The following is an 18287-nucleotide window of genomic DNA, read 5'->3' on the forward strand; positions in this document are numbered from 1 at the left end:
CTTGTTTCCTAGTTAGCTAGCTAACTAGCATGTAACTTCGCTAGGGAGTTTACCTAACGGTTAATGCCAACAAGTTTTGGAGTTGCCGTTTTGGACGCATTGATTTGAGCTAGCTAGCAATCAAGTGGAGTTCTCTGATTATAAGTGTGTTGTCAGTGGCTTTCAGTTATGTGGTCTGAGTTTACAGTAATCATCATAGTGATCGCTGATAGATTATAGCTAGTTATTGGGTTTGGTTACATGACGGATAACTACTAGCTAGTTACATGGCTGTGTAGTAACGTTAGGTAGCAGTGGAACATTGTACTGTAATAGTCTCCCTTCAGTGCAGGGGAAATGGACTAGTCCCCCAAACACATACATTATATTCTGAGTTATTTCAATCGCACAGTTTGAATCATATAGCTAACGTTACTACCTACATTTCATGTTGATGTGTAAATCGCATTCTGCTCATTTTCATGGCAAGATGTGCAAATTGTGATCTGAACACAACCAACTGCATTGGAACATATTGTCACGCAAGTAACTAACCATGGCTTGCTGTAAACACTGGTAGCCTATACCACTGGGATTTGTGAGTTTCTGCTACAAGGCCCAATTTAGTGAAACATTTGTTGAATGGGATACTCCAAAGTAACCCTCCATGTGGCTACCCACTTTTGCACTACACTACACGCATACAAGTGTACATTACATCATTAGGTGGAGTCGAGGTACATTTGATTTGTTGTTAGTGTTTCACACTTCACAGTAGAGAAGATTAGGACAGATATTGTCTTCTCAACTCTCATCCAATCCCCTGTTTTTCATTCATTTTAGGGTTAAGGCATAGCTGTACACAACAAATAGTGTGGACCATTTGACATAAGACCACTTTGAAAACTGAAAACGTCAGGCAGACTTTGATTTTGGAATAAACTGTTGTTGGGCTCATTCGGGCTGCAGCCATTACTGGAGGAGGTGTTATGGGCTCAATGCTTTCCTGAGTTTTTACAGAAAGTTGTGTGGCTAGAACTGGTTTAAACTCTCTCACTAAATCTGTCATATTGCTACATAGTTGGACATTTAGTTTTTTCATCGTTAACATATCACAAATCGATTACTCATACAATTGTAGATTTTTTTTATTAATGTACCTTTAGTCCGTATAATTTAGTCGGAACTATGCTGCACAGTGGTAGGGTTTTAGCACGATTTTGACAGTTGCAACAGGAAGTAATGTACAAGGAAGTTGTATTTTCTTTGTGTATCTCGGTTTAGGGTTGTTTTATTTAACGAAAACAACATTTCAGTTCCTATATTTTGTTATTTTTCCATACATGACTTGTGTGGGTTTGGATTACGCATTTCTGGCAAAACGAAGATGGAAATGTCTTCAAACATGTATTATTTATTTAGTTAGCTAGTCACTGACACGCTATTTTCATGCAGAGTTTGCGAATCCCGAGCAACGTTAGCGAGCTACTTTGTTAGCAAGAATGCTACCAGTTAACGACGTAGCTAACGTTAGCTAGCTTGCGGTTTCAACTAAATTGAGGACATAAACAGCCATATTCATTCATCTAGATTGGATCGCGGTTAATCAATTACGTGTTTCAAAATTATGCATTTAGTATCCCATGTATATAGCTAAAGGTTTGTATAAAATACGCTTCTTGCTAGCTATATTTATTATTTATACAGTTCTTGTGAATTTGTCACGTCTGAGGTTATACGCTAACGTTAGCCAAATCAGCTAGCTGACGTCGGCTATCTATTTTAATCTAGCTGTTATACTGCAGCAATGTGAAATATCGGGCTTTTGCCGGGCACAAAGGGAAATTGAGCCTCGCTGGATTTTGCGATTGGACGTCAGATAGCATAAATGTGACTACCGGTAGTTGTTTTTTCCCGCGTAAGACTATGTGGTAATTAATGTGTATATTTAATGTTTTTGTTAATTTTGGTAAATTATGATGTGCCTTACCTCTAATATTATTCGGCAACTTTGTTTACGTTTCAGGCCTCTGTCAAGGAGATCAGGAGAGGGGATGGACGAGCAGAAATCAAACTGCGAAGAAAATGACTCTGAACCGACAGGTACAATAACATACCTGCTGTGGTGTCAGAAAAAAGTAGTTGTTGCTAATTATAATAATTCTTTATTTTTCTTTTTGTTGCATCGATTTTCGTACAGTAGCTTATTGGAATGTTCTTTAAAATTGAAGACAAATATAGGTTAAATTGGTAAGTCCTAAAACATGTGGACTAATGCCTTTCCCAGCTGATGACAGCGCCCCTATGGAGCAGCCAATCCCCTCAGAGGGGGAGTCAGAGGCCCCTCTGGCTGCAGAGGACAACTATGAAACTGTTGCTGCGGCTTCCAGCACAGTCCAGTAAGTCCCTTCTCAGATACCCTAACAAAGGCATAGTGCTGGAAAAAAATAGATTTTAGTCAACATTTCAAATTATATATTTTTGGCAATACCTATATGTTAACAAGTCATACCCATATAACATTCACCACAAAATATAGATTTTTCAAACGAACTCCCACTGTGCTGCCAAGAGTTGCTGAATATCCTCAGATCATGAGTGCTGTAGTGCACTGCCCGGCATTACATGGGATACATGCAGTCAGAGGTGTACTCCCAAATAGTCTTAGCTGGGTTTATATTGTCTGTGTTTGTTCATGTTGGAGGAGTATAATGTATGGAGTATAATATGGAATAGAATTGAAGTGAGTGCTTTAGTAATTTTACTTCTTGATCCACAAGATAGACCTTTTTTGGATCCATTTACCTGCATGCTGTCTGTCTAATACTGAGTCTCTGCCTGCACAGGGAGAGCAGTGTAAGGGTCTGTGCTCTATGTAACTGTGTGGAGCGCAGCCTGCACGGACAACGGGAACTCAGACATTTTGGGCCATTTTCCTCCCGGCCCGCCCTGGAGCCCTCCGCTTCCTCACTGCCAGGGCCCGGGAACGATGACCTGTCTTCCATCGGATTCTCAGACTCTGACGCATCCTGTCTGGCAGCACTCTTTGATGACACAGGTGGGATGCTGCTGCTACTCTCTGTTATCGATGCATAGTTAGTTTAATAACTCTACCTACATGTACATAAACTGAGCAAAAAAAGAAACATCCCTTTTTCAGGACCCTGTCTTTCAAAGATAATTCGTAAAAATCCAAATACTTCACAGATCTTCATTGTAAAGGGTTTAAACACTTTCCCATGCTTGTTCAATTAACCATAAACAATGAATGAACATGCACCTGTGGAACGGTCGTTAAGACACTAACAGCTCACAGACGGTATGCAATTAACGTCACAGTTATGAAAACTTAGGACACTAAAGAGGCCTTTCTACTGACACTGAAAAACACCAAAAGAAATATGCCCAGGGTCCCTGCTCATCTGCGTGAATGTACCTTAGGCATGCTGCAAGGAGGCATGAGGACTGCAGATGTGGCCAGGGCAATAAATTGCAATGTCCGTACTGTGAGACGCCTAAGACAGCACTACAGGCAGACAGGATGGATAGCTGATCGTCCTTGCAGTGGCATACCATGTGTAACAACACCTGCACAGGATCGGTACATCCGAACATCACACCTGCGGGACAGGTACAGGATGGCAACAACAACTGCCCGAGTTACACCAGGAACGCACAATCCCTCCATCAGTGCTCAGACTGTCCGCAATAGGCTGAGAGAGGCTGGACTGAGGGCTTGTAGGACTGTTGTAAGGCAGGTCCTCACCAGACATCACCGGCAACAACGTTGCCTATGGGCACAAACCCACTGCCGCTGGACCTGACAGGACTGGCAAAAAGTGCTCTTCACTGACGAGTCACGGTTTTATCTCAACTGGGGTGATGGTCAGATTCGTGTTTATCTTCGAAGGAATGAGCGTTACACCGAGGCCTGTACTCTGGAGCGTGATCGATTTGGAGGTGGAGGGTCCGTCATGGTCTGGGGCGGTGTGTCGCAGCATCATCGGACTGAGTTTGTTGTCATTGCAGGCAATCACAACGCTGTGCGTTACAGGGAAGACGTCCTCCTCCCTCATGTGGTACCCTTCCTGCAGGCTCATCCTGACATGACCCTCCAGCATGACAATGTCACCAGCCATACTGCTCGTTCTGTATGTGATTTTTGCAAGACAGGAATGTCAGTGTTCTGCCATGGCCAGCGAAGATCCTGGATCTCAATCTCATTGAGCACGTCTGGGACCTGTTGTTTCGGAGGGTGAGGGCTAGGGCCATTCCCCCCAGAAATGTCCGGGAACTTGCAGGTGCCTTTGTGCAAGAACTGACAAATCTGGTGCAGTCCATGAGGAGGAGATGCACTGCAGTACTTAATGCAGCTGGTGGCCACACCAGATACCGACGGTTTACTTTTGATTTTGACCCCCCCCCCCTTTGTTCAGGGACATATTATTCAATTTCTGTTAGTCACATGTCTGTGGAACTTATTCAGTTTATGTCTCAGTTGTTGAATCTTGTTATGTTTATACAAATATTTACACATGTTAAGTTTGCTGAAAATAAATGCAGTTGACAGTAAGAGGACATTTATTTTTTGTTGAGTTTATTACCTCATTTACCTCGACTTACCGGTGCTCCCGCACATTGACTCTGTACCCCCTGTATATAGCCTCGCTATTGTTATTTTACTGCTACTCTTTAATTATTTGTTACTTTCGTTTCTTTTTTTAATGTATTTTTCTTAACTGCATTGTTGGTTAAGGGCTTGTAATTAAGCATTTCACTGTAAGGTCTACACCTGTTGTATTCGGTGCATGTGACAAGTACAATTTGATTTGATTTCAAACATCTCATCACATTTTGATTATTTTTTTTACTCGAGTTGCCTTCTTGGTCAGGTCTCCTTTGAGAAAGAGGTATTTTGACCTCAATGGGACTACCTGCTAAAATAAAGGTTAAATTAATATACCTTATACCCACCGTTTATATTATACACAGTGTGCACCCTGCACAGTAAACCTACCCCAAAACCATATTAGAAAAGGTTTAATCAAAATTCTATAGGCATTTGTTTTAGATCAAATCCCATTTCACCTCCCATTTTTTGTTGTTGTTTTAAAGCAAACTGATTGATCCAGAAGAGATATAATCCTGATCAGAAGCGAGGAACCATACAGATGAGAAGTGTCTAATTGTGTGTTGTGGTGAACAGGGGGCTGCTGGGTGCATCACTGGTGTGCGGTGTGGTCAGAGGGAGTGAAGCAGGTGGAGGAGGCTGAGGAGGAGCTGGAGAATGTGGACAAGGCCGTCATCTCAGGGACACAGCGGGTAGGTTAAACAAATGACACCTCTGATAGAAATCTGTGCAATTGGCGATTGTTCTTGGAACAAACATGTAGGCACCCTAGAGTGGTACAGTTGAAGAACAAAATATATATATACACCATCTGGAAGTAATAGTTAAGAATTTTTATCAATTTCAATTGTGGGGTTCTGAAATTCTTCCTATTGGCATTGTCTTTCACCCGTAACCTTGTCTTTGAACCTTCCTTTTAGCTGTGTGAATATTGCAAGCGTCTGGGTGCTACCATCCGCTGCCATGCTGAGGGCTGCTCACGGTTCTACCACTTCCCCTGCTCTGCTGCCAGCGGCTCCTTTCAGTCCACGAAGCAGCTGGCTCTCCTCTGTCCAGAGCACGTGGACAAGGCTGAGGAGATGGGTAAGGACACCTCCCAATCGAGTTGAGGTCAAAGCCCAAACTCGATTATTAGGTTATGCTTTGTAACAGTGAGGTGTGTGTCCTCTGTGCTTTGTGTAACGATTTGGTCACTTGGTCGTTTGGTTTGCTAACTATGGTTTGTCTGCCCTCCAGCGGGTGAGGAGGCGTGGTGCGCTGTCTGTGATTCTGCGGGGGAGCTGCTGAACCTGCTGTTCTGTACAGGCTGTGGGCAGCACTACCACGCCTCCTGTCTGGAGATCAGCGCCACGCCCATACAGAGATCAGGGTGGCAGTGCCCAGAGTGTAAAGTGTGCCAGACATGCAGGTGAGTGTCTCTTTGCTGCCCAATCTCACGTTACACATTTTTTTGTAATATTTTTTGTTTAAAATGGGTAAAGCTCTCAATTTTTTACTTCTAAAATACATTTTTTGTTCACTGAATTGATGTGGGATTTGGGAGACTGTGCAGCGCTGTTTCTGAACACTACCTTGACCATCTACTACCACATGCTCCCAATCAGTGGGGGCAGGGGTTTCCCTGATCATGTGACATACCAGTTGTCAGTCTATTGGGTCTTAGAAACGAGGCATGCAGCTGTCATTGAATAGGTAGACTCTGGAGGGTAACATCTGGGTTCTCATTTTCCAGGCAACCAGGGGAAGACTCCATGATGTTAGTATGTGATGCCTGTGATAAGGGCTATCACACCTTCTGTCTCCAGCCAGCCATGACCTCTCTTCCCTCCGACACATGGAAGTGCAGAGTAAGAGCATTTCTCACCTCCACTGACGATAGTCTCCTCTGTTAGGAAAGAAGGATAATGGTGCACTATAATTGAAGTCCTTGCCCATATGTTGACCATGTCTTACTGTAAATGGTTCATGTTATTACTTTGTTTTTTGTTTTTGTAGAGGTTTTCAATGGAAACATTTTAATGACAATTACTTCTGTAAATTAAAATAAGGGTATGCAGAAATATAATCTTTTTCCAATACGTGATAAATTCTGAAAATGTAGCAGTTTGTGTGTTTCCTGTGTGAATAACTAATTTAATTTCCCCAATGTATTCCTCATATCAGAGGTGTCGGGTGTGTGTGGACTGTGGTGCTCATGGTCTGACGCTGCCCGGCTCAACCCACTGGTTTGACAACTATGCCGTGTGTGAGGGCTGCCAACGTACCCGCAGCTCTATGTGTGGTGTCTGCAGCAAAGCCTCGGAACCACCAGTCATGCTGCCGCGCTGCATCAGCTGCCTCAGGTATGTCTCCTGCCTCAGGTATGTCTACTGCCTCAGAATGATTCAATTGGCAAGTTAATAAACCTTTTTCATCAAGTTGTCACACTGTATTTTACAGTGACCCGGCCTAGACACCAGCCTATAGAGCAACAGCAGAAATTGATAACTACCACTATTTATGTAGCATTTGGCCCACTCTCATTCATCCATTCTTGACCAATCCTCTATCATCTCCCTAGGTGGGTTCACAGTGGATGCTCCTCTATATCAGAGCCACCTGAGGAAAAGTGTATCTGTTCGCTCTGCCGAGACAGAGAGCCTCCGGCAGACCCTGTCACACAGACAGACATGGTGGAAATGCAGATGACAGAGAAAGACGGGTCTGAGGTGACGATAGAAGGACAGACGGACACATTGGCTGAGATGACACTCCAGACAGAAGCGGCGGGTGAAGTTACGATAGAAGGACAGACGGACGTGTCCAAGATGACCGGGGTACAGACTAAGTCGGACGAGGAGGTGCCCATGGAGCTGGGTACGTTGACTGGACTGCTTTCTGTTGTCCTTGATAAAGGGGTCTACAGATATTGATAGAAGGGTAGAGTTGACTGCTCCATCTTTGACAGAGCAAAATGATTAACTCTACCCACGTTTATCTTATCTAAGCCACCCTGACTCAATGTAATTTCTGGGATGCACTAAAGAATGGTATAGAATCTGAGTGTATGGTGTTAGTTGTGTGATGAACCTGATTTTGTTTTTTCAACAGGGACGGGGGCTGAAGTGGTAGAAACGGCAGGGGTAGAGGGGCCTCAGCTGGGAATGGAGGAAGTCCCTGCAGAACAGCCCATGGTCCAGGCTGAGGTTACAGAACAATGTGAAACAACAGAACAACAGGAGGCTTCTAGTTTACCTGTGGCTGTTGTGGATGAGAGGCCAGAGAAGGCTCCTAGCCCGCCACCCCAGGTCAGCCATGTCCCTGCCCTTGAGTCTCCGGAGTCACCAGAACAGCAACCACCACAGTGGCCAGAGCCAGCAGCAGTAGTAGAGCTAGGCCCTGTGCACAGAAAGGAGAAGAATGGGGAGAACCAGGAAGAGAAAGTCAAACCCTCAACACAGCAGCAGTCCAAACTGGAGGAGAAGAGAAGCAGTGAGGGCATGTCTACCACCTCGCCAGAGTCACCAGCCCCTCCCATCTCCACACAAGAGGTGGAGCATGTTTCCGTGGACACAGATGAGGTGGGGCTAAAGGAGGAAGCCGCAAGGAACCCAAAGCAGGAGCGCTCAGGGTCTCCTCCTGCTCCACATGCCGACACACAGGAGGCTGCTCCTTCTACTGTGGACATGGAGGTCAGGGGTACTCACTCCGAGGAGGAGGATGAGTTTGGAGAACAGGAGGAGCAGGGGAAGGATGCAGACAGAGAGGGTCAACATAGTCATCACAGAAGGGTCAAGATCAAGCAGGAACCCCAGGAGCAGAGGAAGCCTGATCAGCTCCTCCTGGATGAGATGTCCAATCAGAGCCATCCGAGTCACGGGGACGAGAGCAGTTCTGGCTTCCTGGGCTCCCCGACCGAAGGGGAGGCAGAGCCCGATGCACAGCTCTCCATGGAGCTCAGCCTCATACCCACCGAACGCTCGCGTTCCGACTCGCTGCTCACTGAGACGGACGATTCGCTGCCCTTTGACCCCCTCAAACCAGACGGGGAGAAGAAGAGGAGAGGCTCGCCGGGACGCTCCAGGGTCAAACAGGTAAGGTCCAATAACAGGTCATAGACAGTTAGACTTTGGGATGAGTGTTAACTGCTATAGAGCAGAAGGCCATTTCACAGTGAGCTTTCAAAACTGTCTCTGCAAACGCTTCTGTGTTGGGCGATGGCTAGATTCAGTGGTTTACAGTATGTGAGGTACTGGCATGGTTGGTGTTGGTCTTTTCAGGGGCGGGGCAGCAGCAGTTTCCCGGGGAAGCGGCGGCCTCGTGGTGGTGGTGGTGGCGGCGGCGGTGGAAGGGGCCGTGGCGGTAGGAACCGCCTCAAAGCAATGGCCTCCTGCATCGACGCGTTCCTGGTGAGTTGAACTGACCGGCGATACATAAACATTCAGACATTTAAACACTTTTATCCATCCATCCATCCATCCATCATCCACTCACTCATTGGATCGTGTCATCAAACGTTGACATTGAACTTTACAGTATATACAACCCACAGCAGCAATTTATCACAGAGATCTTGAATGTTTGGAGCTTGATCTCTGTCTAAAGTTCATTCGACACAAACCACTTGATTGGAACTTGACTGTATCAGAATGTAATACATTCTATGTATAATACTTTCCCAGTGGTGGAAAAAGTACCTAATTGTCATACTTAAAAGTAAAGATACCTTTTATACAAAATGACTCAAGTAAAAATGAAAGTCACCCAGTAAAATACTACTTGAGTAAAAGTCTAAAAGTATTTGGTTTTAAATATACTTAAGTATCAAAAGTAAAAGTATAAATCATTTCACATTTCTTTTATTAAGCCAATCAAACGGCACAATTTTTTTCTTTTTTTACGGATAGCCAGGGGCGCACTCCAACACTCAGACATAATTTACAAACGAAGCGTTTTGTATTTATTGAGTCTGCCAGATCGGAGGCAGTAGGGTTGACCAGGGATGTTCTCTTGATAAGTGCGTGAATTCTTGTCCTGCGAAGCATTCCAAATGTAACAAGTACTGTTGGGTGTCAGGGAAAATGTATGGAGTAAAAAGTACATTTATTTTCTTTAGGAATGTAGTGAAGTAAAAGTTGTCAAAAATATAAATAGTAAAGTACAGATACTACTTAATTACTTTAAAGTATTTTTACTTAAGTACTTTACACCACTGTTCCTTTCCTCAGCTGAGCATGACAGCAGCAGACACTGGACTGAGTAAAGAGGAGGAGGAGGGGGAGGAAGATGAGGCTATGCAGAACACAGTGGTGCTCTTCTCAAACACTGATAAATTTGTCCTGCTTCAGGTAATGGCTTCATGCTTTTCCGTTTGACATTTTCCAGTTACCCTGTGGCATTTACCATGTCAGATAGTCTTAGACATTTAACAACCTCTGCTGTAACACAAGCTGACTTTTTCTTCTCTCTCTCTCTCTCTCTCTTTCTCTCTCTTTCTCTGTCTCTCTCTTTCTCTGTCTCTCTCTTTCTCTCTCTCTCTTTCTCTCTGTCTCTTTCTCTCTCTGTCTCTCTCTGTCTCTCTCTTTCTCTCTCTCTCTTTCTCTCTGTCTCTTTCTCTCTGTCTCTTTCTCTCTGTCTCTTTCTCTCTGTCTCTTTCTCTCTGTCTCTTTCTCTCTGTCTCTTTCTCTCTGTCTCTTTCTCTCTGTCTCTTTCTCTCTGTCTCTTTCTCTCTGTCTCTTTCTCTCTGTCTCTTTCTCTCTGTCTCTTTCTCTCTCTCTCTCTTTCTCTCTCTCTCTTTCTCTTTCTCTCTCTCCATCAGGACATGTGTGTGGTGTGTGGCAGTTTTGGGAAGGGTGTGGAGGGGCAGCTTCTGGCGTGTGCTCAGTGTGCCCAGTGTTACCATCCATACTGTGTGAACAGCAAAGTAAGCATTCAACCTCTTTATTCTTTAGAACTTCTTACTTAAGCAGACGCCTTAGCCACGGATAGTTTTCCTAATAATAAAACATATCATTATTATAGCGCGTTTTGCATACCTATAGATGCTTTACAGTAGGCCACTATAAGAAATCAAGGGTTCAAGTGTTGCAACAACACATCTGGCTTCCTGATGACATTTTCAGGAATGAAACATGTAAATCTCTTTTTGATTTTCCACGCTATGCCCCTCTTGTCCCCCCGCCTGCAGATGACTAAGATGATGCTGCGTAAGGGCTGGCGTTGTCTGGAATGTATCGTGTGTGAGGTGTGTGGCAAAGCCTCAGACCCGGCCCGCCTGCTGCTCTGTGACGACTGTGACGTCAGCTACCACACCTACTGCCTGGACCCACCCCTACACACTGTACCCAAGGGCGGGTGGAAGTGCAAATGGTAAAACTCTTTCATTCATCTAACCTTTATTTATGCAGGTTATTCTCACTGAAAAATAAAATATATTTTACAAGAGACACCTGTTCGAGACGGCAGCCAACTCTCACCATCCATGACACTCCCTGTTCAGTCATTTTGGGTCTGAAAAGGTACAGATATAAATGAACTGAAATGGGGAGTCTGCATGATATGCATAAAAGTCCTGCTGCTAAGCTTGAAAGTTCAGTCCTCTGTCTCACTCTGTCCATAACATCCTCTTCCATCTCTGGATTTCACCTGAGTCTTTACTTGGTCTGATAGCTAATGTACTTTAACCTGATGGCTCATTGGCCTATTTGCTATTGTCAATCAAATGTACTTATACGCCCCTTTTTTAAAAAGGTTGTTTCATGATTTATTGATTCAATAATTGGTTGTCTGTTCCCTGTTTAGGTGTGTGTCCTGTATGCAGTGTGGTGCTAGCAGCCCGGGGTTCCACTGTGAGTGGCAGAACAACTACACCCACTGTGGCCCCTGTGCCAGCCTGGTCACCTGCCCTGTCTGCAGGGAGAACTTCATGGAGGAAGAGCTGCTGCTGCAGTGCCAACACTGTGACCGGTGGGTACCACTCATTACAACTACACAAACATACACTAGTTATCTGAAAGATTGTTTCCGGTCTCGTACTTCTCATCTGTGGGTTGCGGCTGTTTACGCAGAGCCCTGTGAAATCTCTCTGAACACTGCTTCAGGGAATACTTTTCTGGCTGCATGTAGTGCTGAAAGATGCTGCCCCCCCATGGACTCACACTGGTCCCTTCTAGTGCTGGTGGCTTGTCAACCAGTACAGAGGGAAGATTAGGGTTCTGCCTGAACACTAGTTGGTATGTGCTGTAGCCTTGAACATTGGGCTTTGATGGCAAAAAGAAATGTAACAATCTATGGCTGTTTTTCAGTCACATCCATTGTCTTGCTTCACTTTCAGCATAATCTGAGTGTTTATGTCTCTCCAGAAGTCCATTGCTCCATGGACTGTATGCAGCAGTTGTCTTTACTTCCATGTTGAATTTCTCTGCCATTTCTCTAATTTCATTATTATTGAATTCTCTTCCATTGTCACTGTACAATTTCTGGGGCGGGCCATACACACCTGTCTAGGAATGAATGGAGTGCTTGACGATTTCACTGGGTTTCTTTGTATTCACAATGCTTCCAGCGCTGAAGCGTGTGAAGTGGTGGGTTATGTGAAGGTACCACACACTTGGTCCCAGCTCATGTAGATCTACAGCCACTGTTTAATTGTACTTGGAAGCCAGTGGCAAACTAACAGCTGGTCTGGGCTTACCTTTGCTGTATTTCTGGCATGTGTCACAACTGTTCACTATCTGCCGTAGAATGGAAATACTCTTTTCATTATTCCCAGAACTGCTGAGTCATTTCTGAAGTCTATCAACAATACTTTGTGTTTTTCCTATGTGGTCATGTGCTCTGTGTTGGTCAGAATCTCCATGTTCTCTGTGTCCATCAGAATCTCATTTTTACTTGAACTCTGTGTGTTCTCTTTGTCTAAAATGTTTAAACAATAGTGGCCTGAGGTAGTAAGTTCAAGGGTCACTGGTTGTTTAAACATCACTGCCTTGTCATTTTTTATGTCAAGTACAGCCCCTGCCTTCTTGAGGGAAGCTTTGCTTAATAGTAAGGGGATATCTGTAGGGACCACCTCTGTTTCAATGTGACACTTAGTCTGACACATGTTTGCTGGTATCTTGACTCTCTTGGTAGAATGGATGATTCTCCCATCTCCAAATGTGGAAGCTCTGTTACTTGGTGTGTCATTCATATTTTGTACTTCTTTCATATTTAGTTCACTGACATAGCTATCAAGCCATTTTGCACCACACACTGTCCGTGTACATGCATTATGAATCACAGCAGATCCTAAGGATTCAACTATAAAGATCTCAGTATCAGAAGCAGATTCATTTGAAAACAGTGTATTGTTACACTGCTCTATCTCTGTGTTTACATTTTCCTCCGTTAGTTTAACTTGTTCATCTTTATGAGGGCAGTCTTCAACACAATGGTAAGTGCTGTGACAAATAGCACATTTTGATCTCCTTCCATACCGGTCTTGTGGATTTGTGCCGGGCAATTGCGCCCTCGTCTGGTTTTCTTGAGAACGTGACTTGTTGGTGCCTTTTCTCTGCTGCTCAGTGTAATATGCCGCGTCACTCACGTGCATTCCATCTGTTATTGGCCCGACAGACGTATTTTTACCAATTTTTTTTTAATAGTGCCGACAAAAGTCAGCACAGTACAAGCAGTCAAAGCCAACTGTTTCTCCCTACCATCTAGACGGGCAGTATCTAGCAACTTGAAAGCTAACACTGCATCCGGGAGAACCATGTCGTACTTGTGCATCCTATTGTACCTCTGTTCGAAATCAATCATGTAGTCTGTCGTTGCAACCCGGAATACCTCTAGTAACACTGTCAAAGTTTGAATATGCCTCGTAGGCACGGTCTTTCTCTTCTTTAAGACACAGAATCCAGTGCTCTGATCAGTTCTCATACCATCATTCTTGTTCAAATCCTCCAGGGATATTTCCAGTGCTGTATCTCTCGCTCTTCCCTCGAGCGATAATACCACCACTAGTGCTGGCTTTTTCTCGTCCAGATTAATAACCCGTGTTCAGATTCCAAGTCCAACTTTCGTACGACCTCTTCTCGTCAAGGTGAGGGGGCCGATTGTAGTTATTAGCCATCCTCTGCTACCAATGTTATCTTCAAATGACACAACAACAAGGTTCCAGTTTAACAACGTTTACTTCCCCGTATTTCCACAGTACATAGTCACCTTCACACTCCAGCCAGGTCCATCTCCAGTGAGACTACGGCGCAGGCGTACTAATAACAGAGTGATAGCACCGTAATAACAGAAATATAGGGATACTTAAAACATGAACTTAACACATGGTTCTTGAAGTTTCAAACCATATTAATGTTTTATCAGAATAAGAGCTCTATCCTGCATTGTCTCTCTTCATGCAGGTGGGTGCACGCTGTGTGTGAGAGTCTGTACACTGAGGACGAGGTGGAGCAGGCCTCTGATGAGGGCTTTGCTTGCACATCCTGCACTCCCTACGTCCCCAAACCCATAGGCAAGTCTATCAACTTAAAACATATGAATAGAAAAGGTAAACATTCAGTGACTTGTGGATTTCTCACACTGCTTCTCTATCTGCAGTAACGGTGGATTCAACCTACATGACAGCCATGAAGATCAAAGAACCAGGTACGTTTTTGCCTCCTCCGTTTGTAATTCAGCTAACGTAAACTCACTCACTTTTGTACATCGCCTTGGTCCGTACAATTGACCTTATTTTATCGCCCCAAAAAACGTAATACTTCCAGATCAACTGTAATGTCAATACCATTGTAAAGCACAATTTCTCCCCTTTCCAACAAAATCCATGCCGAGACCTCCACGCTGCCCGTTTCTGCATGATTCAAGAAGGCAATGAGCTCCGTTGGGTCTTTTTAAAAATGGTGGGTGGGGAAGCGAAACTAATGCGTGGTAGTGAGAAGGACAGATGTCGTGTGGGGAAACAGCTTTTTTTCACTCAATCTGTCCAACTTATCACCTTATCGCCTCTAAAATGTAAATAAAACACTATAAAGAGTTTATATACTGTGTCATTACATACCTATTTGAAGGTTTGTGTCGAATTTGAATCGGGTTTTTAGGGCGGTGCTAAAGTGATCTTCAGAAGTAAACGGCGGCTTTTGAGAGTCATGATCGCTTGCAGTGATGACGCAAAAAATGACTAGGTATCCCCCCTTGCCCCCGTCACTGTCCATTTCTTGTTTTTAAATGATGAGAGAAGTGCTACACCTGGTGGAGAGAGATTGTAAGACAGAAATAGTTGCTTTATGCATGCTGTACGTTACGGCATGACACGTCACGATGTAACAGAGGGTCAGTTTATTTAAACTTTTCTCCAATACTATAGAGCCATTACCATGTCGATCAACGCTTGAATAGAAACCTAGTTCACACCCCAGATTTTGAAGTCAACTCGCTACAGTCCCATTAGTTTTCTTTGCAGCCTCGTTTGAATGTCGCGGTTACGCACATTTGTACGGAATGGGTTGAGTTTACGTTAATCTTACTTGCAATGACAACTTGGCATTGCATATTCACTGTTTGTATAGTTGCATATTACTCAATCTCCAAACCCCCCCCCCCCCCCCGTCTAGAGCCTCAGTTCTACCGGTTGGAGGGGGTGTGGCTGACCGAGACGGGCATGTCCCTGCTGCGAAGGATTTCCATGTCTCCCCTACACAAGAGACGGCAGCGGCGCTCTCGCCTGGGCATGCTGTGTGGCGACGGAGGACCCGACAGCATGGAGCTAAAGGACGGGGACGAGGGAAAAGGTGGGCGTTGCCATTTCTTTCTCCTCTTTCCACGATTTAACTGTCCAAGTGACGGGGGTTGTAAAGGAGAAGGATGAAGTCGGTTTCCCTTTGATACTGATCTACGGTCAGATTTGTGTTTTCTCCCCTAATGGATAAGAGTAGGATTTGGTTTGGTAAGCTAGCTGATCCCAGAACTGACCAACTTCTACCCACTGTGTCTACTTGCTTTAACAGGTCTGCTTGGATACACTACATCAGGCATGTATTTGACTACCCACCCTGCCTTACCCTCTGAATTGACCTTTAATCCCGATCTGTTGTTCAAGGCTGTGGGGAGCCCATGGAGTGTGAGCCAGGAGTTCTTGGTGTAAAACAGGAGCCTTCAGGGAGCCCAGACAGGGAGCTGGGAGCAGAGGGAGGTGCTGAGGGTATGGAGGAAGGCCTCCTCAAAGGAGGAGTAGAGGAGACGGACGAGGGAAAGAAGAGGAAGAGGAAACCCTACAGACCAGGTCAGAGGTCAACTCTTATTAAACATCTTGTGTAAAATAGTATTTGTTTTCTTTGATTTGCTTGATTTGAGTTTGCCTGGTCTAATGAAACGTCCTGAAAGTGCAGGTCTGGCACTCCACGTATTTGAAAGAAAACAGCTACTGTTAGAGCCCGGGTCTGTCCAACAGGCCCCTGTAGTGAGAGGATATAATTTGTCACTGCTCTATGACGGTCACATTCAAGCCAACTGCAATTCAACGTTTTGAAATGGACTTTTTTAAACATTTTTATCTCCTGCAGGGATCGGTGGCTTCATGGTGCGTCAGAGAAAGTGTCACACACGGATGAAGAAGGGTCTGTTCCCCCATCTGTCTCATCTGGCTGGAGACGGAACTGTTACGACAGACAGACCGATAAGAGAGAAGCCTGCCCTAGAGGAAGGCAAGTTACAGTTACAGAAGCCATCTTAGTCAGAACATTTCAGTATTCAGTGTCTGTTAGAGGTCACATTCTAATTTCGTCAAGGAATATGACGACCACTGCGTAAATAAGTGTTTTCATTCATGTGTTTTAATGTGTCATCCTCCGGGATTCAAATGTTTATCGTGTGGATGTATGATTTATTTGTAACCAATGTTCCCTCTAAGCTGCGCGTAGTAGCCCCGAGACTGCCACGCAGAAATATCAGCCCACAGAGACAAGCACGAGATTCAACTTCACTCAACTTTCTAGAGCAGTGGTCAATTCCAGTCGACTGGTCGATCTCCAAGGCATTCCTAGTTGATCTCCAAATATTTCTGTTAAAAAAGCAACGATAAAGCCTTGTTCTTATTTTTTGTTTTATTCGTCTCAGTCTGGCAGGAGGTGCACCTGATTCAGCTGTCCCGCGCACCGGGTAGGCCAACTGTTGCCTTTTTGGAACTATTTCATGTGTCTGAAGGTACAAACTCTGCCTTCCCGGTGGGCGCAGATATCAAATCAGGTGCACTATAGGCCTAACGCTGGCCAATCAGATGTCTCAGATGACCGTGTCTTCAGTAACGTAGCAGGCATTAAGAAAAAGCTACAGCAAAGTTGATACTGTGAGATTTCAAAACGTTTAAAACAAGACTAGAGAGAGACTGTCAACGAATACAGTAAAGATCTGCTGTTTTTATGACTGAGTTCATGTTTAAGTTCTCACTCAGCACTGTCAACACTTTGTATTCAACACTTTTATAAGACATAAAATGTGTGTTCTTCCTATTTCCACACAGCGCTCCAACAAGCACTGCAGCAGTAATGAATGAGTAGGAAGGTCTATCTTTAGGCTAGCGTTGATGTTATTATTACCGGCTTGGGTCTTTTTTAATATCGAGGAATAATATTTATCTGTTCATAGGAGTAACAACATGAATTTGTGCATGAGGCAGAAATAATGCCGTGTGACTCGAGTTTGGCCATCAGCTGGAAGACCGTCCCTTTTTGGTCAGTGTCAGTGGAGGAAAGGGAGACTGGAGGGATGTTGACAGGTGGACCCTCAGTCTGCTGCTCTCTCCCTCTGCTGAGACTGAACATCAGATACAGGCACCATCAGCCCAGTAAAATAAAAAGCAAATCATTTAAATGTATACTCACTCAGCTGTGCCTCACAAGTAATACAACAACGGATCTATTACCGGTGTGATCATAAAGCCTACCTCAAATGTAGAAATATAATTTATAAAACATTCCTGAACAGCAATATATTGGCAGGGCAATTCAAGCAAAGCCAATATGTGGTGATTATGTATTGGGCCTATAGCTTACTGCACAAACCTAATTTCTACAGTACTGTTTTTATTGGTTAATGTTGCATAGGCTTACATTTTGACTCAAAGTGATCTTGACTCAGAAAATGTTGGTGACCACTGTTCTGGAGTTTTCCCTGTTAACACTATCAACGTTTCCCTTTACTGAGGCAATTGTGATACGCAATATTAGCCGCTTTCAATGCAACATCCCGAAACAAAACGAACTATGCAAGAGGTTTAGTTGTAGGCAGAAAGCATCGGAGTAGGATTCTATCTCATTGACCCGCACTACTCAGGCCGTACTCTACACAGACCAGTGTGGGATAAACAATCAGAGCTGCAGTAGACCTATATGCAAATAGACCATTGCCATATATGGATCTGTGCCATTTATTTTGAACTGGACTGTGTTTACAGCATGAGCGGTTGTGAGTAGATGCGCTTGTTTTGAGATCAAAGCGAGAGCTGCATGTAGCCATGTGTGCACATTTTGTTCATATCCTTTGCTAGTTAGTGAGTTATTAGCCCAGTTATAGATCATTTGTAGTCATCAATAGGAGTGATTGTTTCCTACAAGAGCACAAAACGTGTATATCTTTGAAAAGCAAGTCAGGTAAAGATAAAAAAATGTTGGTCTTAAAGGGGCAGTGTTGTATTTTGAGATGGGCTTGA

At 44.2% G+C, this 18287-nt stretch overlaps 1 protein-coding gene across 1 annotated transcript in view; it reads left to right on the plus strand.

Annotated features, from left to right (window-relative positions):
- The first annotated feature begins 2033 nt into the window (after window positions 1-2033).
- The window catches only part of LOC120059601 (histone-lysine N-methyltransferase 2D-like), a 44961-nt gene continuing 28707 nt past the window's right edge, over window positions 2034-18287 (plus strand). Inside the window, exons 1-19 of the mRNA XM_039008731.1 lie at window positions 2034-2082; window positions 2267-2378; window positions 2832-3037; window positions 5186-5301; window positions 5530-5692; window positions 5846-6017; window positions 6342-6456; window positions 6773-6951; window positions 7170-7465; window positions 7700-8682; window positions 8869-9001; window positions 9830-9936; window positions 10407-10511; window positions 10776-10957; window positions 11390-11554; window positions 13987-14132; window positions 15196-15372; window positions 15681-15863; window positions 16144-16284. Of these exons, the coding sequence (XP_038864659.1) occupies window positions 2034-2082; window positions 2267-2378; window positions 2832-3037; window positions 5186-5301; window positions 5530-5692; window positions 5846-6017; window positions 6342-6456; window positions 6773-6951; window positions 7170-7465; window positions 7700-8682; window positions 8869-9001; window positions 9830-9936; window positions 10407-10511; window positions 10776-10957; window positions 11390-11554; window positions 13987-14132; window positions 15196-15372; window positions 15681-15863; window positions 16144-16284 (3730 nt within the window). The remainder of the gene's footprint in view (window positions 2083-2266; window positions 2379-2831; window positions 3038-5185; window positions 5302-5529; window positions 5693-5845; window positions 6018-6341; window positions 6457-6772; window positions 6952-7169; window positions 7466-7699; window positions 8683-8868; window positions 9002-9829; window positions 9937-10406; window positions 10512-10775; window positions 10958-11389; window positions 11555-13986; window positions 14133-15195; window positions 15373-15680; window positions 15864-16143; window positions 16285-18287) is intronic.

This window comes from Salvelinus namaycush, chromosome 14, assembly GCF_016432855.1.
Source record: "Salvelinus namaycush isolate Seneca chromosome 14, SaNama_1.0, whole genome shotgun sequence".
NCBI classification, from domain to species: Eukaryota; Metazoa; Chordata; class Actinopteri; order Salmoniformes; family Salmonidae; genus Salvelinus; species Salvelinus namaycush.